We start from the raw sequence: 24,012 nt of genomic DNA on the forward strand, positions 1-24,012 counted from the left end.
GTTTGGGGACAGCCTCTGCTACTTAGTGAAGCCCTTTGCAACCCAGTGAGACCCTGTTTCAAAAATAAATAAAAAAAAGAATAAAAAATAGGGCTGGTGCCGGGTGTGGTGGCGCACGTTTGTAATCCCAGCATTTGGGAGGCTGAGACTAGAGGATCGCAGTTCGCAGACAGCCTCAGCTCCTTAGGCCCTCTGCAACTCAGTGAGACCCTGTTTCAAAATAAAGAATCTAGGGATTCCATCCCTAGACCCACACACAAAAAATATATATATATTTTTTGGAGGTAGAATACCCCTGGGTTCCATCCCCAATACCACACACACACAAAAAAAAAAAAGATTATCATTACAGAAAGAGATTTAATTTTTTTGTGGAGACAGTACTGGGAATTAAACCAAAGTTCCATACATATGCTAGGCAAGTAATCCAGCACTGAGTCATATCCTAGCTCTTGTTTTTTGTTTTTGTTTTTTAGTTTTTAGACAGGATCTCACTGAGTTGCTCAGGCTAGCCTCAACGTTGTAATCCTCCTATCTCATCCTTCCAGTTGCTAGCGTTATAGGTGTGTGCCACCATACCTGGCTTCAACTTCTTTTTTCTTAGATGATCTGTTCTTTGTAGCCTCTGTAAAAACAAAAGAAAACTGCCATGTCAGAGAACCTGCCACAGTTAAAAAGTTTGTTTCTGCCAGGCGTGGTAGCACATGTTTGTAATCCCAGCTCTTGGGAGGCTGAAACAAGAGGATTGTGCAAGTTAAAGGAGAAAAAAAGATGTTTCATCTTTAGTATTATAGGTGTATTTATTAGGTTGCCATTTGCTTTCTCATTTTACCTTTAGATTAGGTGTGTGTGTGTGTGTGTGTGTGTGTGTGTGTGTGTTTGTCTGAAAGAGAGCGCTGTTGATGCTGATTATAAAATTCAGCCTGGCACATACAAGGGAATCCACATTCGTATCTCTGGATTAATTCTTTAAGAAACACACTTTTTTTGGGGGGGTATCAGGGATAGAACAGGGCATTCTACCTTGGAGTTACACTCCCATTGTTTATTTGTGAGTTGCAAGGGGCCTAAGTAGCTGAGGCTCTCTGCCAACAGTGATCCTCCTGTCTCAGCTTCTTGAATGTTAGGATTACAAGTGTGTGCCACCACGGCAGGCTTTTTTAAATTTTTATCTTGAAACAGGGTCTCCCAAGTTGCTGAGGCTGGCTGTGAACCTGGATCCTCCTGTCTTAGACTCCCAAGTATTGGGATTACAAGTGTGTGCCTCCATACCCAGCTGCAAACCCTGTTTTAACCCTAATTTTCTCTTGGTACTATTTTAGAACATTTTCTAGTTTTTTAGTTTACAAGGATGTTCTTAAGTAGTTTTCTGTCCTTTGCTTCTTTGTAGATGTTCTGTCTTTTATCCTTTTTCCAGAAGGGTTAGCAGTACTATTGTGAAAGACTGCCCTCTGCCTGTGGGCTCTGGTAGACTGGAGAGGTTTAGTGTTGCCAGAAGACTAAATGCTAAAGAGATCTTACCAGCAGCATTAAATAATTGGTTACAGATTTCTGTGGGTTACTTCAGAAGTATTGACAGATTGGATGGACTGCATACTTTAGTAATAGCCCTTCCCTAATCCCAAATGATGAGAAGAGCTCTTTAGTAAATGCTAGTGAAGCTGGGGGTGGTGGCACACATTTGGTAACCTCAGTACTTGAGAATCTGAGACAGAATCACATGTTCAAGGCCAGCCTCAGCTACTTAGTGAGGTCCTCTGCAACTTAATGAGATCTTGTTTCAAAATAAAGAATAAAAAATAGGGCTGGAGGTGTAGCTTGAAGGTAGAATACCTCTGGGTTCAATCTCCAGTACCAGCCAGACGTGGCGCATGCTTGTAATCCCAGTATTTGGGAGGCTGAGACAGGAGGCTCTTTGCAACTCAGTGAGACCCTGTTTCAAAATAAAAAATAGGGCTGAGGGTATAGCTCAGAAGTAGAATGCCAGCCGGGCGTGGTGGCGCACGCTTGTAATCCCAGCATTCGGGAGGCTGAGATCAGAGGATCGCGGTTCGCGGACAGCCTCGCTACTTAGTGAAGCCCTCTGCAACTCAGTGAGACCCGGTTTCAAAATAAAGAATAAAAAAATAGGGCAGGGGGTGTAGCCCGGAGGTCAAGTGCCCCTGGGTTCCATCCCCAGACCCGCAAAAAAAAAAAAAAGAAGTAGAATGCCCCTGGGTTCCATGTACAGTTAAGTACTGTAAAAATTTAAAAGCCAGTACCACAAAAATAAATGAATAAATAAATAAATAATAAAAAAATAGTAATGGGGATGTAGCATGGAGGGAGAATTCACCTGGGTTCAAGCCCCACTACCAAAAAAAAAAAGAATGCTAGTGAAACTATACAAGAAGAGTTAAACCTGCTTCCATTGCTAGACTGTTGATTCTTTCTGAGCTGTTTGTGGTCTTTTACAGCTTTCTTATGTCCTACTGTCCTAAGAGGCTAAGATAAGAAGTCTAGTCACTGTAATTCCTTGTTAATACAAAGGAGAGAGAGGTGTTACATTGAGAAAATTTTTTTCTTTGCAGAATGCATCCTGTCTGGTTCTTGCTGCCCGGCATGCCAGTGCTTCTTCCACGGTAAGGTTTGAAAAAGAACATTGACCCTGACCCCTTAGATCAGGTGTATGGCAACCACTTGGCTTCTTATTATCCTGAGTCTTCTCAAAGTATCTATTATTAATACCATTGCTATTATTATTTCTTTTTTTTTTTTTTTTTTTTTTTTTTTTTTTTTTTTTTTTTTTTTTGCGGGTCTGGGGATGGAACCCAGGGGCATTCAACCTCCAAGCTACACCCCCTGCCCTATTTTTTTATTCTTTATTTTGAAACCAGGTCTCACTGAGTTGCAGAGGGCCTCACTAAGTAGCTGAGGCTGTCCGCGAACCGTGATCCTCCAGTCTCAGCCTCCCAAATGCTGGGATTACAAGCATGCGCCACCACGCCCGGCTTGCTATTATTATTTCTAATGCTATTTTAAGAAGTAATTTGTTCAGTGGTATAAGGAAAGAGAATAGCAAATATTTTTACCTAGTTTTTGGGGGGGTTTTTTTTTGTTTTTTTTTGGTTTTTTTTTTTTTCTTTTTCTTTTTTTGCGGGTCTGGGGATGGAACACAGGGGCATTAGCCTCTGAGCTACACCTGCCCTATTTTTTATTCTTTATTTTGAAACAGGGCCTGACTAAATTGCGGAGGTCCTCACTAAGTAGCTTAGGCTGCCCACGAACCGCGATCCTCCAGTCTCAGCCTCCCAAATGCTGGGATTACAAGCGTGTGCCACCATGCCTTTTTGTGTGTGTGTGTGGGGGGGGATGGAACCCAGGGGCATTCGACCTCTAAGCTACACCCCTGCCCTAATTTTTATTCTTTACTTTGGAACAGGGTCTCACTAAGTTGCAGAGGGCCTAAGTAGATGAGGCTATCTGCCGCGATCCTCTGGTCTTAGCCTCCTGAATGCTGGGATTACAAGCATGCGTCACCACGCCCGGCTTTTAATCATTTTTAAACGTGTAGCTCAATGGTGACAAATACATTCACATCATTGTGCAACATACCATCCATCTCCAGAACTTTTTCATCTCCCCAAAATGAAACTCTACCCATTAAATAACTTCCATTCTCTTCCCCATACCTAATTGTTTACCCTCATTTACACAAAATGGTTGACCAGACTTCCCTATCAAATAGAAAAAGCCAGAGCTGGGCGTGGTGGCGCATTGCTTATAATTCCTGCATTTGGGAGGCTGAGACTGGAGGATCACTGTTCAAAGACAGCTTTAGCTTTTTTTTTTTTTTTTTTTGCGGGTCTGGGGATGGAACCCAGGGGCATTTGACCTCTGAGCTACACCCCCTGCCTTATTTTTTATTCATTATTTTGAAACCGGGTCTCACTGAGTTGCAGAGGGCCTCACTAAGTAGCTGAGGCTGTCCGCGAACCGCGATCCTCCAGGTCTTAGCCTCCCGAATGCTGGGATTACAAGCATGCGCCACCACGCCCGGCTCAAAGACAGCTTCAGCTATTTATTGAAGCTCTTTGCAACTCAATGAAACAGGGTTTCAAAATAAAGACTAACTTTTGGGAGGCTGAGACAGGAGGATCGCACAGGTTGGAAGCCAGCCTCAGCTGGTTTAAGAGACCCTGTTTCCAAAATAAAATATAAAATAGGTCTGGGAATGTAGCCCAGAGGTAGAAGGCCCCTGGGTTCCATCCCCAGTACCACCAAAAATAATAATAATAAAAAAAATAAAGACTAAAAAATAGGGCTGGGGGTGTAGCTCGGAGGCAGAATGCCCCTGGGTTCCATCCCCAGTACTACAAAAAAAGAAGAAAAAAAGGCAAATATTAATAATCAGTCTTAACCAGGTATGATGGTGCATGCCTATAATCCCAGTACTTGGGAGGCTGAAACATGAGGATTGCAGGTTTGTGGCCAAGCCTCAGCTACTTAGTAAGGCCCTGTTTCAAAAAAAGAATAAGAAATAGGGCTGGAATCCAGGTGTGGTGACGCTTTTTTTTTTTTTTTTTTTTTGGTTTTTTTTTTTTTTTGGTTTTTTTTTTTTTTTTTTTGGTTTTTTTTTTTTTTTTTTTTTTTTTTTGGTACTAGGGTTCCTGGAAATCCTTCTACCTCCGGGCTATACTTTTCTTTATTTGGAAACAGGGTCTCTTAAGCCAGAACCTGGGTGATCCTCCTGTTTCCGCCTCCCAAGCACAGGGATTACAAGCCTGTGCCACCATGCCCAGCATGGCGTATGCTTTTAATCCCAGTACTTGAGAGGCTGAGACAAGAGCATCACAGGTTCAAAGCCAGCCTCGGCAGCGAATGGAGGACCTTCACAACTTAGTGAGAGCTTGTTTTTAAATAAAGAAATAAAATCAGGCTAGGGATTTAGCTCGGAGATAGAATGTCCCTGGGTTCAATCCCTTTATTGCAAAAAAAAAAGTCAGTCTTCACATACTTACCTTGATGGAAATCTCATAAACTTGACTATCACTTAACCCTTCTTTTGTTTGTAGAATTTGAAAGATGTCTTGGCCAACCTGATCCCTAAGGAACAGGCCAGAATTAAGGCCTTCAGGCAGCAACATGGCAAGACGGTGGTTGGCCAGATCACTGTGGACATGGTAAGATATTGACTGGGAAAGTAATCTTACATGCTTCAATAAAAGTACTCTTCACTGATTATTCAAATGCATTTTATTCCATATAAGAAAATGATGAAGCATATGGTGTTCATTAGGGATTAGATTGTTCTTTTCTACAGTTATAATACTTGAGCCTAAACTGAGTATAGCTTCTGATCTGTTTCTAACCACTCAGCCTCTGGGACCAGCATTCTCTGTCTTCAGTTTGATGCTATCTTGACCATCCAGTTAAACCATACCCAAGTAGGCCCTCTAGAACAGCTTTAGAATGGCTTTTTTCCACAGCTTTGGGAATTTAAACAACTTGGATGATAATTCAACAGTAGTTTTTGGTTATCAGTCTTCTTCCTCTTCCCCTGTAATACCATTCTGGGCATCTGGGTGAGAGTAAGAGTAAAGGGAAGAAAAAATAAAATACAATAAAAGAAGGAAGAAAACAGAGACAGAAACGTTAAAGAAAATTTCTCAACTTAGAAAACTTACTTCTAGCACTAGCACTCTACAAAATTTCTTTAGTAAGTTAATTGCCTAGAAATCTTGTTTCCTCAAGTGAAGTCTTGGAAGTCAGAGAATACATTTCCTCTCTGAGGTTCCATGAAGTTTGTGACAGGCTCCAGCCTGAAGAATTGTGACTTCTGGTCACTTTTCTTTTTCTTCTTTTTCTTTAGATGTACGGTGGCATGAGAGGCATGAAGGGATTGGTTTATGAAACATCAGTTCTGGATCCTGATGAGGTAAGACTGTCAGTCACCAAGGTACAATCCCTATTTCATATTTTGGAATGTAGAAAATAGTTATTTATGGAAAACTGAAGAATAAGTTTTTCTTTTAATATATCAAAGTGCAGAATAAAAGCACAAAAGAGCAGTAAGGAGCAGGGCATGGTGGTGCATATTTATAATCCCAGCATTTGGGAGGCTGAAACAGGAGGTTCACGGACAGCCTCAGTTACTTAGGCCTCTTGCAGCTCAGTGAGACTCTCTCTGTTTCAAAAAATAAAGAATAAAAATAAGGCTGGGCTATAGCTCGAAGGTAGAATGTCCCTGGGTTCAATCCCCAGTGCCACAAAAAGGGGGGGGGGCATCATTAAGTATGTAAAGATTGAAGCTTTAAGAGTTCTAAGCTGGGCATCATGGCATACACCTGTGGTCCCAGTATTTGAGCGACTGAGACAGGAGGAAAGCAGGTTTGAAGCCAGCAGCAGTTTAACAAGGATCTGAGCAACTTAGCAAGATCTTGTTTCAGAATAATAAATAAATAGGGCTGGGGGTTTAGGTCAGAGATAAATGCCTCTCAGTTCAAATCCCTAGCACCAGACACATACACGCACGCGCATTTCCATTTCCAGACCCGCAAAAAAGGGGGAAAAAAGTCTTATATGAGTTGTAGGACCGATAATGAGATGTAGGACCGATAATGAGATGTAGGACCGTTCAGTTATATGACTTATAGACTGATAAACTTGACTTGTAATTCTCACTCTTCTCCCTCAAGGGCATCCGATTCCGAGGCCATAGTATCCCTGAATGCCAGAAACTGTTGCCTAAGGCTAAGGGTGGGGAAGAACCCCTGCCTGAGGGCTTATTTTGGCTGCTGGTAACTGGACAGATCCCCACAGAGGAACAGGTAAAGCTGAAGGAATTAGCTCTCCTAGTCCCCTTCTCTGTCTTTCTGTGTCTTAGACCCTTAGTCCTGATCTACATGTGGGTACTAGTTTATAGAGATGTACTGTGAGGGGAAGGATTCAGCAAAGTATAAATGGAATGAATTGAATATTCTTTGATTCTTTTTTAGCTTAGGTATGACTGTCTTCTAAACTTTTCTTCTTACTTTTTCTTGCTGGTGTATGAACATTATCTCATTTTCCACAGGTATCTTGGCTCTCAAAAGAGTGGGCAAAGAGGGCAGCTCTGCCTTCTCACGTTGTCACCATGCTAGACAATTTTCCCACCAATCTGCACCCTATGTCTCAACTCAGTGCAGCCATTACAGCGCTCAACAGTGAAAGCAACTTTGCCCGGGCATATGCAGAGGGTGTTAATCGAACTAAGTACTGGGAGGTAAGAAATTTGGGTTGGTGATTGGTGTGTGATAGGATTCAGAGGAGTTGAGTGTGAAGGGAGAACAGAGATTGTAGGATTTCTAAAAAGAATACTTCCCTGGCTTACACAAGAATCTGACTAACAAATTTTGGGGGTCTGGGAGGAGGGTATAGTTCATTATTAGAATATATGTACTTAGCCGGGCATGGTGGTGCACACTTGTAATCCAGCATTTGGGAGGCTGAGACTGGAGGATCGCAGTTCACAGACAGCCTCAGCTACTTAGTGAGGCCCTCTGCAACTTAGTGAGATCCTGTTCCAAAATAAAAGAATAAGCCGAAGCTGGGCGTGGTGGCACATGCTTGTAATCCCAGCATTTGGGAGGCTGAGACCAGAGGATTGCGGTTCACAGACAGCCTCAGCTACTTAGTGAGGCTCTCTGCAACTCAGTGAGACCCTGTTTCAAAATAAAGAATAAGCCGGGCATGGTGACGTACGCTTGTAATCCCCGCGCTTGGAAGGCAGAGCCAGGAGGATCATGCAGGTTCGAAGCCAGCCGCGCGCGCTGGCTTAGGAGACCCTGTTTCCAAATAAAAATGTAAAAATAGGTCTGGGAGTGTAGCCCGGAGGTAGAAGGGCTTCAAGGAACCCCAGTACCACCAAAAAAAAAAAAAAAAGAATAAAAAATTGGGCAGGGGATGTAGCTCGGAGGTCAGATGCCTCTGGGTTCCACCCCCAGACCTGCAAAAAAAAAAAAAAAATTAAATAAGCCGGGCGTGGTGGCTCACACTTGTAATTCCCGCACTTGGGAGGCGGAGACAGGAGGATCATGCAGGTTTGAAGCCAGCTGCGCTGGCTTAAGAGACCCTGTTTCAGAATTTTAAAAAATATTTAAAAAAAAAAAAAAAAGGTCTGGGAGTGTAGCCCGGAGGTAGAAAGGCTTCCAGGTGCCCGTGCCAGCCAGCAAGAGTACGGGTTCTGAAGTGAACCGTGAGGATGGAGAATTTTAAATTCTAACGTGGGGGAGCCTCCAGCCTGCTATCTCTACTGGTCGACCACTGTTCGTGGGTCAATATTTCTTACGGATCGATGACTATGCCTGGGTCAGTATTCTCTATTGCACTGACACTCCTGGCCAGTGCAACATCTGGGTCAATCTCATCTTTATTTTGCCAATGCCGGCCTTGTTTTTCCAGAGGTATTTATACACAGCTACAGGTCAATCAACATTCTCGTGCTACCACCACCAGAATACAATAAAGACTAATACATGGCCGGGCGTGGTGGCGCACACTTGTAATCCCCGCGCTTGGGAGGCTGAGACAGGAGGATCGCACAGGTTCGAAGCCAGCCTTAGCTACTTAGTGAGGCTCTCAGCAACTTAATGAGACCCTGTTTCCAAATAAAATAGAAAATAGGTCTGGGAGTATAGCCCGGAGGTAGAAAGCCCCTGGGTTCCACCCCCAGTACCACACACACACAAATAAAAGACTAATACAAAACACACACATTACAGATGGGCCTATCAATACCCTCATGTCACAGACATCTTTGAACTTTCCATAAACCCAAACCTTGTTGACTCTGGGTGAAGGACAGTCAGCTGAGTCAGAGACACCAATCTAAGGGAAGGCCTTAATGGCTCCCAACATCCAGGAACCCCAGTACCACCAAAAAAACAAAAAAGAATAAAAATTAGGGTTGGGTGTAGCTCGGAGGTCAAATGCCCCTGGGTTCCATCCCCAAACCCGCAAAAAAAAAAAAAAAAGAATATATGTACTAAATTAGGATTGGGGGTGTGGCTCGGAGGTCAGATGCCCCTGGGTTCCATCCCCAAACCCGCAAAAAAAAAAATATATATATATGTACTTAACATGCTCAAGGCCATGGATTCAGTCCCCAGCATCAAAGAAAAGGAAAACAGCTGAGAGCCGTTGCATATACCTGTAATGCCACTTTATAACCCATGTCTATAATCCCAGTATTTGGGAGGCGTGTGTGTGTGTGTGTGTGTGTGTGTGTGTGTGTGTGATACTAGGGATAGAACCCAGGAGTTTCTACCTCTGGGCTATACTCCCTTTTTTTTTTTTTTTTTTTTTTTTTTTTTTTTGGTCTGGGGGTGGAACCCAGGGGCATTCTACCTATGAGCTACACCCCCTGCCCTATTTTTTATTCATTATTTTGAGACAGGGTCTCACTAAGTTCTGAGGCTGTCCAAGATCCTCCAGTCTCAGCCTCCCAAATGCTGGGATTACAAGCATGCTCCACCACACTCGGCTTCCCAGACCTGTTTTTATATTTTATTGGAAACAGGCTCTCCCAAGTACTGGGATTACAAGTGTGTACCTCCAAGCCCAGTTTGGGAGGGTGTATGTGAGTGTGTATCTGTGTTTACTGGGGATTGAACCCAGAGGCATTCTACCTTTGAGCTACACCCTGAAATAGGGTCTCACTAGGTTGATGAGAGTCTCACTACTTGCTGATGCTGTCCTAGAACCTGCGATCCTCCTGTCTCAACCTCACAAGTACTGGGATTGCAGGTTCGAGACCAGCCTCAACAATTTAGACCCTGTTTGGGGTGGGGGGCTTAATCCCCAGTACTGTAAAAGGAAAGAAACAAAGGGGAGTGGGAAAATGGGGGGAAAAAAGATTTCATTGTAAGCTTTGTGTCTATCATCTGTCATTAATATTACAAACATAAACCTGACATGGCTGAGCACACATGTAATCCCAGTACTTGGGAGGCTGAGCTAGGACGATCACAGGTTGGAGGCCAGCCTCAGCAATTTAGTGAAACCCTGGTAGTTTTGTTTTGTTTCCTTCGGTACTGGCAATGGAACCCAGGGGCATTCTACCTCTGAGCTACATCCCCAGCATTTGTGTGTGTGTGTGTGTGTGTGTGTGTGTGTGTGTGTGTGTGTGTGTGTGGTGGTGGTGGTGGTGGTGGTGGTGGTGGTGGTACTGGGGGTGGGGCCTAGAGGCTTTCTACCTCCGGGCTATACTCCCAGACCTAATTTTTTATATTTTATTATATCTTATATTTTATTAAACAGGATCTCACTAAGTTGCTGAGAACCTCACTATATAGCTAAGGCTGGCTTCGAACCTGTGTGATCCTCCTGTCTCAGCCTCCCAAGCGCGGGGATTACAAGCATGCACCACCACGTCCGGCCTTCCAGCTGTATTTTTTATTCTTTATTTTGAAACAGGGTCTCACTGAGTTGCAGAGGGCCTCATTAAGTAGTAGCTGAGGCTGTCCTTAAACCGTGATATTCCCATCTCAGCATCCCAAATGCTGGGATTACAAGCGTGTGCCACCACACCTGGCTGACCCTGTTTGAAAATAAAAAAGTAAGCCAGATGTGGTGGTGTGCACTTGTAATCTCTGTACTTGGGAGGCTGAGACAGTATTGCAGGTTTGAGGACAGCAGGTAGTAAAATTCTCATCAACCTAGCAAGACCCTGTTTCAAAATTTAAAAAATAAAATAGGACTGGGTATGTATCTTAGAGGTAGAGTGTCTCTGGGTTCAATCCTAGTACCAAATCAAAGTAATAAAATAAAAACAAATGATCACCAAGAAAGCATGATTTCTGTTACCAAGATTATGGACTTGATTGTGTGTGTGTGTGTGTGTGTGTGTGTGTGTGTGTGTGTGTGTGTGTTTTAAAGATAAATTGCAGTAGAGGTATGTATACAGGACTACCGGGACATTGAAAAGAATGTGACTTAAGGGTTGCAATCTCACCTTAGCTTCAGAGACCTTCCTCCTCTTCTTTCTTCTTCCTCTTCCTCTCTCCCCTCCTCTTCTTTTTCCTCCTCCTCCTCTTTCTCCACCTTTGGTACCGGGAATTGAACCAAGGGGCATTCTATCTCTGAGATACACCCAAAGCCCCTTTTCTTTCTTTCTTTCTTTCTTTCTTTCTTTCTTTCTTTCTTTCTTTCTTTCTTTCTTTCTTTCTTTCTTTAATGCAATACTGGGGATGGAGTCCTGGAGCATTCTACCTCCGAGCTACACCCCCAGCCCTGTTTTTTATTCTTTATTTTAAAACCAGGTCTCACTGAGTTGCAGAGCCTCACTTAAGTAGCTGAGGCTGTCTGTGAACTGTGATCCTCCAATCTCAGCTTCCCAAATGCTGGGATTACAAGTGTGCGCCACCACGCCCGGCTCTGCTTTATTTTTTGAAATGGTCTTGCAGATTTTCTTAGAGTTTCACTAGGCTTGTCTGGAACCTTCCATCCCTCTGCTTTAGCCTCCCAAGTACTTAGATTACAAGCATGCACCACCACTCCTGGCCATTAATTTTTTTTTTTTTTTTTTTTTTTTTTTTTTTTTTTTTTTTTTTTTTAGTGGTACTAGGGGTGGAACCCAGAGGCTTTCTACCTCCGGGCTATACTCCCAGACCTTTTTTATATTTTATTTGGAAACAGGGTCTCACTAAGTAGCTGAGGCTGGCTTCGAACCCATGCGATCCTCCTGTCTCAGCCTCCCAAGCACAGGGATTACAAGCATGCGCCACCACGCCCGGCCATTATTAATTGATTTTTAACCTGAGATTTCAAGTACCAGGAAAGCCTCAAAGAGTTCATTATGATGCAAGACACAAAATAGCATGATACATTGGTCTGATGAAATTCTTTGGAGTCTGGCAAATTGTGCTTTGTTTGATTAGTCAGTATTTGCCAGGTCAGTTTAGAGAATTTTACAAAACTTGCATTGTAGTGCATGCTTATAGTCCTAGTTATTTAGTAGAGAGTTAGGAAGACAATTTGAGTCTAGGTGTTTGAAACAAGTCTAGACAACATAGTGGTACTCAGTCTCAAAAAAATAATGCCAGTTGTGGTAGCACAAGCATATTATCCAAGTACTTGGGAGGCTGAGACAGGATGATTACAGGTTCGAGACCCTTAGAAACTCTCAGCAACCTAGGGAGACACTGTTTTCAAACAAAAATTTAAAAAGGGCTAGAAGTGTAGCTTGGAAGTAGAACACCTCTGGTTTCAATTCCCAGTACAACAAAAAATAAAGTAGTAATAGTAATGATGGTAATAATTGAGAATTTTGTTTGCTCTTGTTGTCAAGAAGGAAGGTTTGAAATTGATATTAATCTGGATGGATTTTGGGGATGGGATAAGAACAACAAAAATGGTAAATATTCATAAACATTTAAAGCATTTATAAAACCACACATCATCAGGTACAGTAGACCATATAAAATGTGCTATTTGTTTTCTTTTTTACTTTATTTTTCTTATTTTATATATATATATATTTGTGGGGGGGGTCTGGGGATGGAACCCCAGGAGCATTCAGCCTCTGAGCTACACCCCCTGCCATGTTTTATTTTTTATTTTGAAACATGGTCTCACTAAGTTGCAGAGGGCCTAAGTAGTAGCTGAAGCTGTCCGTGAACTGCAATCCTCTGGTCTCAGCCTCCCGAATGCTAAGGCTGGCTTTGAACCTGTCAGATCTTTATGTCTCAGCCTCCCATGTACTGGGATTACATGTATGTGCAACCACACCCAGCTTCCACCCCTATTTTTTTATTCTTTATTTTGAAACCATCTCATTAAGTGACAGAAGATCTCACTAAGTAGCTGAGGCTGGCCTCTAATTTTTTTTATTTTCCAGTACTCAGGATTGGACCCAGGGGCATTCTATTTCCCAGTCCTATTTTTATTCTTTTTTTTTATTTTATTTTTTAAATTTATTTAAATTTTCTTTGGGGGGTGGTACTCAGGGTGGAACCCAGAAGCTTTGTACCTCCGGGCTATACTCCCAGACCTTTTTTATATTTTATTTGGAAATAGGGTCTCACTAAGTTGCTGAGAGCCTCACTAAGTAGCTGAGGCTGGTTTCGAACCCATGCGATCCTCCTGTCTCAGCCTCCCAAGCGTGGGGATTACAAGCTTGCGCCACAATGCCTGGCAATTTATTTAATTTTTTTTGCGGGTCTGGGGGTGGAACCCAAAGGCATTTGACCTCCAAGCTACACCCCCTGCCCTTTTTTTTTTTTTTTTTTTTTTTTTCTGGGTGGTACTGGGGTTCCTGGAAACCCTTCTACCTCCAGGCTACACTCCCAGACCTATTTTATACTTTTTTCTTTTAATTTGGAAACAGGGTCTCTTAAGCCAACACAGCTGGCTTCAAACCTACAAGATCCTCCTGTCTCAGCCTCCCAAGCGCGGGGATTATAAGCGTGTTGCACAACGCCCGGCTTATTCTTTTTTTTTTTTTTTTTTTTTTTTTGGTGGTACTAGGGGTGGAACCCAGAGGCTTTCTACCTCCGGGTTATACTCCCAGACCCATTTTATATTTTATTTGGAAACAGGGTCTCACTAAGTTGCTGAGAGCCTCACTAAGTTGCTGAGGCTGGCTTCGAACCTGTGTGATCCTCCTGTCTCAGCCTCCCAAGCGCGGGGATTACAAGCGTGCACCACCACGCCCAGCTTATTCTTTATTTTGAAACAAGGGTCTCGCTGAGTTGCAGAGGACCTCACAAAGTAGCTGAGGCTATCCCCGAACCGTGATCCTCCGGTCTCAGCCTCCCAAATGCTGGGATTATAAGTACAAGTGTGCACCACCATGCCCAGCTTCTAATTTTATTCTTTTAGTGTGAAACAGAGTTTCACACAAAGTAGTTGAGGCTGGCCTCCAACTTGTGTTCCTCCTGTCTCAGACTCCCAAGTAGTGCCCAGCTTGTTTGGTTTGAAACAGAGTCTCATCAAGTTGTTAAATCTGGCCTCAAACTTTTTATTTTTATTTATTTATTTATTTATTTATTTATTTTATTTGTGGTACTGGGGATTGACCCAGAGGCATTCTGCGTACGTCCCAGTCCTATTTTTATTCTTTTTGTGAAACAGGGTCTCACTAAGTTGCTGAGAGCTTTACTAAATTGCTGCGCTTGTCCTTGAACCTGCAATTCTATCTCAGCCTCCCAAACACTGATTACAGGCATACACCATCACACCCAGCTACTACTGTCAGTCCTGTACTTTCTACCTGCTATTGCCTACATTTCAGTATACAGCCATTGCTTGACTGTCCCTTCAGCATTTCTTTGTGATATTTGTCCAAGGATAACTGTATTGAAATATACATGTATTTCAAAGCTGGGCAAGGTCATGTACTATAATTCCAGCTACAGGAGGCTGAGGCAGAATGATTGAAAGTTCAAGGCAGGCCAGACCTGGTGGCGCACATTTGTAATACTAGTACTAGAACCCCGGGGCGTTCTACCTCCGATCCACACCCCCAGTCCTATTTTTTATTCTTTATTTTGAAACAGGGCCTCACTAAGTAGCTGAGGCTATCCTTGAATCCTCAGGTTCCCTCCTCCCAGCTGCTAGGATTACAAGCCTGCGTCACCAGGCCCAGCTCCTTTCATTCTTTATTTTGAAACATGCCTCACTGAGTTGCAAAGGGCCTCTCTAGCTGAGGCTGTCCACAAACTATGATCCTCCTGCAGCCTCCCAAGTACCAAGATTACAAGCATGGGCCATAAAGCTTGGCCTGTTTTTTATTTGTTTTTGGGTTTTTTTTGTTGTTGTGGTGGTGGTGGTACCTAGAGGCTTTCTATCTGGGATATACTCCCAGACCTATTTTATATTTTATTTGGAAACAGTCTCAATAAGTAGCTGAGGCTGGCTTCGAACCTGTGGGATCCTCCTGTCTCAGCCTCCCAAGCGCGGGGATTACTAGCGTGCGCCACCATGCCTGGCTAAGCTTGGTCTGTTTTGTTATCTTGAAACAGAGTCTCTCTAGTTGCTGAGGCTGGTCTTGAGCCTATGCTTCTCCTGCCTTGGACTTCCAAGTACTTAGATTATAGGCATGCACCACCATACCACACTCTAAAGACCCAGAGAGACTTTACATAGATTTTCATATTAAAATGAAGTTTGTTAAGGCCCTGTATAGTGGTACACACCTTTAATCACTGTACTTTGGAGGCTAAAATGGGAGGATAACAAGTTCAAAGACAGCCTTAGCATGTAGTAAGATTCAACCTATTAAGACCTTTGTTTCTAAACAAAAAATGGCCCAGGGTGGTGGCAAGCTTATAATCCCAGAACTTGGGAGGCTGAGACAGGAGGATTGAAAGTTCAAGGCCAGCCTCAGCTACCTAGTGAGGCCCTCTGCAACTCAGTGAGACCCAGTTTCAAAATAAAAAATAGGGCAGGAGTGTAGCTTGGAGGTCGAATGCCCCTGGGTTCCATCCCAGACCCGCCAAAAAAAAAAAAAAAAAAAAAAAAGAAAAGAATAAAAAATAGGGTTGGGGGTGTAGCTCAAAAGTAGAATGCCCCTGAGTTCAGTCCCCAGTACTGTGATGATGACAACGACGACGATGATGATTTCTATCCCTAAACCACAAAAAAGAAAAAAAATTGCTAGCCAGGTTTGGTGGTACAGCATAATATCAGTACTAGGGAGGCTGGAATAGGATTGCAGGTTCTTGGGTAGCCTCAGCAAAGGCCCTCCACAACTTTGTGAGATGGCTGTTTCAAAATAAAATAGGAAGCTGGGTGTGGTGGCACACAATTGTAATCCCAGCATTTGGGAGGGTGAGACAGGATCATGCTTCATGGACAGCCTCAGCTACTTAGTGAGGCCCTTTGCAACTCAGTGGGACCCTGTTTCAAAACAAAGAATAAAAAAATAGGGCTGCTGGGCCTGATGGCGCACGCTTGTAATCCCTGTGCTTGGGAAGCTGAGACAGGAGGATCGTGCAGGTTCAAAGCCAGTCTCAGCTGGTTTAAGAGACCCTGTTTCCAAATAAAATATAAAATAGGTCTGGGAGTATAGCCCAGAGGTAGAATGCCCCTGGGTTCCATCCTCAGTACTGCATAGATGATAGATAGATAGATAGATAGATAGATAGATAGATAGATAGATATGATAGATGGATGATTGGATGATGGATAGATGGATGCCAAGCATGGTGGTGCATGCTTGTAATCCCAGCATTTGGGAGGCTAAGACAGGGGGATCATGGTTCGCAGACAGCCTCACCTACTTTATGAGGCCCTTTACAACTCAGTGAGATTTAAAAAGCCGGGCATGGTGGCTTATTCTTTATTTTGAAACAGGGTTCCACTAAGTTGCAAATGGTCTCACAAAGTAGCTGAGGCTGGCTGCAAACCGCGATCCTCTGGTCTCAGCCTTCTGAATGCTGGGATTACAAGCATGCACCACCGTGCTTGGCATCTATCTATCTAGTGAGACCCTTTGCAACTCAGTGAGACCTAGTTTCAAAATAAAGGAAAAAAAAATAGGACAGGGGGTGTATCTCGGAGGTCAAATGCCCCTGTGTTCCATCCCCAAACCCGCCCCCCCCCAAAAAAAAATAGGGCTGGGTTGTAGCTCAGGTAGAATACCCCTGGATTCCTACCACAGTACCACAAAAAGTGGGGAGGAGGCTGAGTTGTAGTTCAGAAGTAGAATGATTTGTAATCTCTGTACTTGGGAGGGTGAGAAAGGAGGATCACAGATTGGAGGCCATCCTCAGCTATTTAGTGAAGCCTTCCACAACTTATTGAGACCCTATCTCAAAATAAAGGATTTAAAAAAATAGAACACCAGGCATGGTGGCGCACGCACACGCTTGTAATCCCCGCACTTGGGGAGGTGGAAACAGGAGGATCATGCAGGTTCAAAGCCAGCCTCAACTACTTAGTGAGGCTCTCAGCAACTTAGTGAGACCCTGTTTCCAAATAAAATATTAAAAAAGGTCTGGGAGTATAGCCCGGAGGTAGAAAGCCTCTGGGTTCCACCCCTAGTACCACAAAAAAAAAATAAAAATATAAAATAGGTCTCGGAGTATAGCCCAGAGGTAGAAGGGTTTCCAGGAACCCCAGTACCACCAAAAAATAAAAATAATAAAATAAATAGGAGAGCCAGGTGCAGTGAGTGGTACATGCTTGTAACCCCAGCATTAGGGAGGCTGACATAGGAGGATTGAGGTTTATGGACAGCCTCACCTTGCTTAGGCCCTTCCAACTCAGTGAGACCTGTTTCAAAATAAAAGAATAAAGCCAGAAATGGTGGTGCACATTTGTAATCCCAGCATTTGGGAGGCTGAGACAGGAGGATCCAGGTTTGCAGACAGCCTCAGCTACTTAGGCCCTTTGCAACTTGGTGAGACCCTATTTCAAAATAAAGAATAGGGCAGGGGGTGTAGCTCAGAGGTCGAATGCCCCTGGGTTCCATCCCCAGACTCGCTAAATAAATAAATAAATAAATAAATAAATAAATAAATAGGGGTGTGGCTCAGAGGTAGAATGCCCCTGGGTTTCATCACCATACACTGTCCCCCCAAAAAAATAGGGCTGAGTGTTGTTAAAGGTGGGGACACCTACAATCCAGGTACTTGCAAGGCTGAGACAGGAGGATCATAGGTTCAAGACCAGCCTTGGCAATTTAGCCAGACCCTCAGCAACACAGCATGACCTTATTTCAAAAAATAAGAAATAGTTCTGGGGACTTAGCTCAGAGGTATAATACCCCTGGCTTCAATCTCAAATATCATGCACAAAAGAAAATGCCTGAGGAAATGGTTCAGCAGGAGAGTACTTTATTTATTACCATGTGCAAAGCCCCGAGTTCAATCCCAAGTACTATACACATACATAACAAATCTTGTGTCTTGTTTATTTATTTATTTTTGTGGTATGTGGATGGAGCCCAGCATCTTCCTACCTCCAGTCTACACCCCTAATGCTGTTTTTTATTAGGAAACAGTCTTATGAAGTTGCCGAGGTTGGCTTCATACCTGCAATCCCTCCTGTCTTAGCCTACCAAGTACTAGGATTACAGGTGTGTCACTGCCCCCACCAAATCTTGTGTCTTAGTAAATGTTTATCATGGTGTAGTAATAAAGTTCACAAGCACTTCTGGGTTCAGTCCTGACTTTGGTGTTTAACTGAATAGGCCTCAGTTTCATCATCTGAAATGACAGTGATTTTATATTTAGTAGGATGGTAAGAATTGGGAATAATACAGCCAGGCATGGTGGTGCACGTTTGTAATCGCAGCATTTGGGTGGCTGAAACAATGAGACCTTGTTTCAAAAGAATAAAAAATAGAGCTGGGGGTATAGCTCAAAGGTAGAATGTCCCTGGGTTCCATTCCCAGTACCACACACACAAAAAAAAAAAAAATTGGGAATAACGTTTTAGTGCATATAAGATAATATTATAAAGTGCCTAAGTCAGAATAACTTATTCAGTAAGTTATTATTCCATACTTTGAAATATATTCAGTATATAATCACTCAGCATATAATCAGTAACCTAAATAGCTCAGCCTATGGAGAACAGATAACATCTTTTTTTAATTCTTCTTTATTACTAGTAATTTTTTTTCTCCCCCCTCCATCTTCCTCTTCTCTCATCAGTTGGTTTATGAAGACTGCATGGATCTGATTGCAAAGCTACCTTGTGTTGCAGCAAAGATCTACCGGAATCTTTACCGGGAAGGCAGCAGTATTGGAGCCATTGACTCTAAGCTGGACTGGTCCCACAATTTCACCAACATGTTAGGCTATACCGACGCTCAGTTCACTGAGCTCATGCGCTTATACCTCACCATCCACAGGTGAGCTAGAGCCAACAACCATGGCCTTCAGGTTCCTGGACTGGTAGGAAGTTTTTTCAAAAGCTCTTTAATTTTCTTATCTTCTGTGAACAAGAGCTACATGAAGGAGATGGAAAATAATGTAAGGCATGGTACAAGACAAGGAAAGGGCTCGGCCAAGAAGGTGAAAAGGCATGACAAAATTATTTTAACATGCTAGGAACTAGATGGTGCTTCTAGCTGGGAAAAGGAATTAGCTGCAATCATTAGGTGGTTCTTCACCTTTCCAGGAGCTCCCTCTTCTGGCCATTGTCATTAAAGGTCAGAGGAGGGGACTGGGGATAGTTCAGTGGTAGAGTATTTACCTAGCATAGGTAGGACCCTGGGTTCCACCCCTAGTTCTGGAGGCGCTGGGCACACAGGCGTGATCAGCCAGTAACAGCTTCAGCTCTGTGGCTTAGTGATCAAAGCTGATAATGAGATTTGAGTGTCTTTTTTACAATAGCTTAGGTATAACTGGCTGGCTATAGGCTGATATAAGGCCATAACTAAGCTAGGATGTGACAAGTAAAATAACAAGGTCTGTTTCTATAATCTGTCCTTTATTTCTCCCTTTGTCTTTCTCTAACTTACAGTGACCATGAGGGTGGCAACGTAAGTGCCCATACTAGCCACTTGGTAGGAAGTGCTCTTTCGGACCCTTACCTGTCCTTTGCAGCAGCCATGAATGGGCTGGCAGGGCCTCTGCATGGACTGGCGAATCAGGTAAGACTTCTAGTTTCGCTTGATGTTTTTCTTATACCTACCTATGCTTTGTTTCTGATCTTAGCATTTTCTCCTCAAATATGTATTGACATTCATTTTTTTCCTCCAAACCTTACCCACAGGAAGTGCTTGTCTGGCTAACACAACTACAGAAGGAAGTTGGCAAAGATGTGTCAGATGAAAAGTTACGAGACTACATCTGGAACACGCTCAATTCAGGACGGGTAAGTTGCCAAGTTCTAAATACTGCAATTGGGGAGAATTAAGAGTTAGAGGCCAGGCATGATAGTGCATGTTTGTAATCCTAGCATTTGTGAGGCAGAGACTGAAGGATCACAGTTTGTGGACAACCTCAGCTACTTAGTGAGGTCCTTTGCAGCTCAGTGAGACCCTGTTTCAAAAACTACAAAGAGTAAAAAAATGAGACCGATTCCTAGGGGGTTTTTTTGTTGTTGTTTTTGCAGGTCTGGGGATGGAACCCAAGGGCATTCAACTTGCAAGCTACACCCCCTGCCCTATTTTATTCTTTATTTTGAAACAGAGTCTCACTAAATTGTGGAGGGCCTCACTAAGTAGCTGAGGCTGTCCACGAACCACAATCCTCCAGTCTCAGCCTCTCAAATGCTGGGTGACAAGCGTGCATCACCACACCTGGCTACTCAACGTTTTTGGTGGGGGGGTCTGGAGATGGAAACCAGGGGCATTCGACCTCCGAGCTACACCCCCTGCCCTATTTTTTATTCTATATTTTGAGACAGGGTCTCACTGAGTTGCAGAGGGCCTCACTAGGGCTGAGGCTGTCCATGAACCTCAGCTACTTAAGCCCTTCGCAACTTAGTGAGATCCTGTTTCAAATTAAAGAATAAAAAATAGGGCAGGGGGTGTAGCTCGGAGGTCGAATGCCCCTGGGTTCCATCCTCAGTCCTGCCAAAAAAAAATAATAATAATAGTAAGAATTAAAGATATAGGGCTGGAGGCCGGGCATGGTGGCGCATACTTGTAATCCCTGCGCTTGGGAGGCTGAGACAGGAGGATCGCACAGGTTCGAAACCAGCCTCAGCTACTTAGTGAGGCTCTCAGCAACTTAGTGAGACTCTGCTTCCAAATAAAGTATAAACTAGATCTGAGAGTATAGCCCAGAGGTGGGAGGCCCCTGGGTTCCACCCCCAGTGCCAAAAAAGAGGGGAAAAAAATTCTACCTGAGAAAATCAATTGTCTTTTTTTATTCACCTTTTACAGGTTGTCCCAGGCTATGGCCATGCAGTACTAAGGAAGACTGATCCACGATATTCCTGTCAGCGAGAGTTTGCTCTCAAACACCTGCCTAATGACCCCATGTTCAAGCTGGTTGCTCAGCTGTACAAGATTGTGCCCAATATCCTCTTAGAGCAAGGCAAGGCCAAGAATCCTTGGCCCAATGTAGATGCTCACAGTGGTGTGCTACTCCAGGTGAGTCCTTCCTTTCCTGCTTCCCTCTCATTTCTACCACATTCTCCTATTCAGTGTACAAAATCAGCTCCCTGATTAGAGCAGTTGATACCTCCTCTCTCACTGAGCCTTTTTTTTGGTGGGGGGGTACTGAGGATGGAACCCAGGGGTATTCTACCTCTGAGCTACACCCCCCAGCCCTGTTTTTTATTCTTTGTTTTGAAACAGGGTCTCACTGAGTTGTGGAGGGCCTAAGTAGCTGAGACTGTCCGAGAACCACAATCCTCCTGTCTCAGCCTCCAGAATGCTGGGATTACAAGCATACACCACCATGCCCAGCTCTTCACTAAGCTTTTTGATGAAGTTGCCTAGGGAAAGGGTGGAGACTGGGCTTGCTTTAGAAGAATCCCAGTTGCAAGCATGCACCATCACTCCCAGATAGTGACCTAACTTTGTGTGTGTGTGGTTACTGAGGATGTAACTCAAGGGCATTCTACCTCTGAGCTACCCCATGGCCTTTTTTTTTTTTTTTTTTTTTTTTTTTGTACTGGAAATGGAACCCAGGGCATTCTACCTCCAAGCTGTATCTCCAGTCCTGTATTTTATTCTTTATTTTGAAACATGGTTTGACTGAATTACAGAGGCCCTCACTAAGTAGTAGCTGAGACTGGCCGGGAACTGTGATCCTCCTGTTTCAGCCTCCCAAATACAGGGATTACAAGCGTGCACCACCACCACCACGCCCAGCAAGGCCCTATTTTTTTATTCTTTATTTTGAAACAGGATCTTGCTAAGTTGCAGAGGGCCTCACAGTAGCTGAGACTGTCTCCAAACCAACGATCCTTCTGTCTCGGCCTACCAAAAGCTTGGATTACAAGCATGCAAAACCACGCCAGTTGATATACTTTTCCCAGTGTCATTTCTATTTAAAGTTGACTGGACTGCTGGGCGTGGTGGTACACGCTTATAATCCCAGTGCTTGGGAGGCCAAGACAAGAGGATTGTATAGGTTCAAAGCCAGCCTCAGCTACTTAGTGAGGCTCTTAGCAACTTAGTGAGACCCTGTTTCCAAATAAAGTGTAAAATAGGTTTGGGAGTATAGCCCAGAGATAGAAAAGGCTCCATCCCCAGTACCAAAAAAATAAGTAAATAAAAAAATAAATAGCTGGCTGGACTAAGTCTTTGGAGAAAAGGGAGAAATTAACTTCTAAGATGCCTGTCATCTTTTATATTTTTATTTGGAAACAGGGTCTCTTAAGCCAGTGAGACTGGCTTTGAACCTGCGCAATTCCTGTCTCCACCTCCCAAGCATGGGGATTACAAGCATGTGCCACCATGCCTGGTTTATTATTTTTTTAATAAATTTTTATTGGTGCATTATAGTCATACATCTCAATGGGAAACTATTATTTTTATTGTTAAAATAAACAAAATAGTTTTTGTTTTTATTTTTTGCAGTTCTAGGGATGTAACTCAGGGGCATTCGACCTCCGAACTGCACCCCCTGCCCCATTTTTGATTTTGCAACAGGGTTTCACTAAGTTGCAGAGGGCCTCACTAAGTAGCTGAGGGTCTTCAAACTGTGATCCTCCTGTCTCAGCCTCCCAAATGCTGGGATTACAAGCGTGTGCTGCCACACCCGGCAGATTCCTATCATCTTGAAATTGTATGTGCTATTGCCTCTGGGCCTTTAACAAAGCCATTTTCTCTTTTCCCTTACAGTACTACGGCATGACGGAGATGAATTACTACACGGTCCTGTTCGGGGTGTCTCGGGCACTGGGTGTGCTGGCACAGCTCATCTGGAGCCGAGCCTTAGGCTTCCCTCTAGAAAGACCCAAGTCCATGAGCACAGATGGTCTGATGAAGTTTGTGGACTCTAAGTCAGGGTAAAACTAGAGACTGGGGGAAAACTGACTACCAGAAGATGAGGAGGCTTAAAAGTATATTTTTGTTTTGTTTCAGGGGGCCTTTAAAGGCTTAAGATTAAATTGTATCTGAGGCACTGAAAATGTTTGAAGTTAAAATATAAATTAAGACTTTAAAAGATGGAAAGTGACCCCTTCTTCTATAAGTAGCTCCCTTCTCCTGCCTGGTATGAGTTGCCCGTCAGCTGTAGGATAACCAGGACTCGTGCATGTAGTATGGGTTAGGTTTGGCCCCTGCCGTCTCTAGAGTGAAATCTGGCTCCTTTTCCCCAGGTCAAAGCAGGTTGCAGAGAATCAGGACTCTGCCCTTCTGTTTCCATAGGAATCATGTTGGATTGTCAGCTGTACCATGCCCCTCACCTATGCACATACACCTCCCAACAAAAAGTATTGGATAGCTGGACATGCTTTGGCAATTTTTTTTATGCAACCAGGTAACCATAAAGGCATGGCATTTGTTGTGATTGGCACCCAGTATTTCTTTTTCAAATTATTCCATTTAAATTAAGGTCTGGGAGTGTTCTGTTTCCCACTGTAATACCTCCTCCTTCCAGACTATACCTGCTGTGCCTCAAGCTGAGGATACTTTGGACCTTCCCCTGTTGGTCTCTACTGTAGACCTCTTTTGGAGGGTCTGTCTGATCTGTGGTCTTTCCCAGTCATTTGGCTTTATCAGTGCTCAATGTGAACTAAGCTTTCTACTTCCACAGAACATAAGCCACTACCCTCTAGAACAGGGGCTCAGGAATGACCAGTTCCTTCATGATCTGGTCCTGCAGGTACCAGCATTTCTTTCAGAACAGAAATTATTATTTAAGATTGGAAATGATCTTCTTTGAAATATCAGGTCCTAGGGCCGGGGGCATTTAAGAGAGAAATAAAATGCCTTCCCCTTTCCCCTTATCCCCTGCCACACGAAAATGTTCCTTTATTTATCAGTGTCTTTTTCTTGACTTATCCCCAAGAACTCACAATACAGTGTTTGTTTTAAAAGCCCTGTTTGCACAGGTTTTCAGTGACTCAGAATGCTTTACTGCCTTTTCTTTGAGAAAGGATTGAGATACACTCCTGCTGTGCCCCCCTTCTTCCCTC

The 24,012-nt window shown here is 43.5% G+C and overlaps 1 protein-coding gene across 1 annotated transcript in view; it reads left to right on the forward strand.

Annotated features, from left to right (window-relative positions):
* Positions 1-22,885, forward strand: part of CS (citrate synthase) — a gene marked incomplete at its 3' end in the record, with an annotated part of 37,751 nt that extends 14,866 nt beyond the window's left edge. The window contains exons 2-11 of the mRNA XM_080706277.1: positions 2,571-2,621; positions 5,055-5,162; positions 5,852-5,917; positions 6,678-6,809; positions 7,055-7,243; positions 18,621-18,820; positions 19,435-19,564; positions 19,687-19,788; positions 20,804-21,013; positions 22,715-22,885. Coding sequence (XP_080562403.1) covers positions 2,571-2,621; positions 5,055-5,162; positions 5,852-5,917; positions 6,678-6,809; positions 7,055-7,243; positions 18,621-18,820; positions 19,435-19,564; positions 19,687-19,788; positions 20,804-21,013; positions 22,715-22,885 — 1,359 coding nt within the window. The remainder of the gene's footprint in view (positions 1-2,570; positions 2,622-5,054; positions 5,163-5,851; positions 5,918-6,677; positions 6,810-7,054; positions 7,244-18,620; positions 18,821-19,434; positions 19,565-19,686; positions 19,789-20,803; positions 21,014-22,714) is intronic.
* Positions 22,886-24,012: the final 1,127 nt, after the last annotated feature.

Source organism: Muscardinus avellanarius (assembly GCF_963383645.1).
Source record: "Muscardinus avellanarius genome assembly, chromosome: 11".
Classification (NCBI taxonomy): domain Eukaryota; kingdom Metazoa; phylum Chordata; class Mammalia; order Rodentia; family Gliridae; genus Muscardinus; species Muscardinus avellanarius.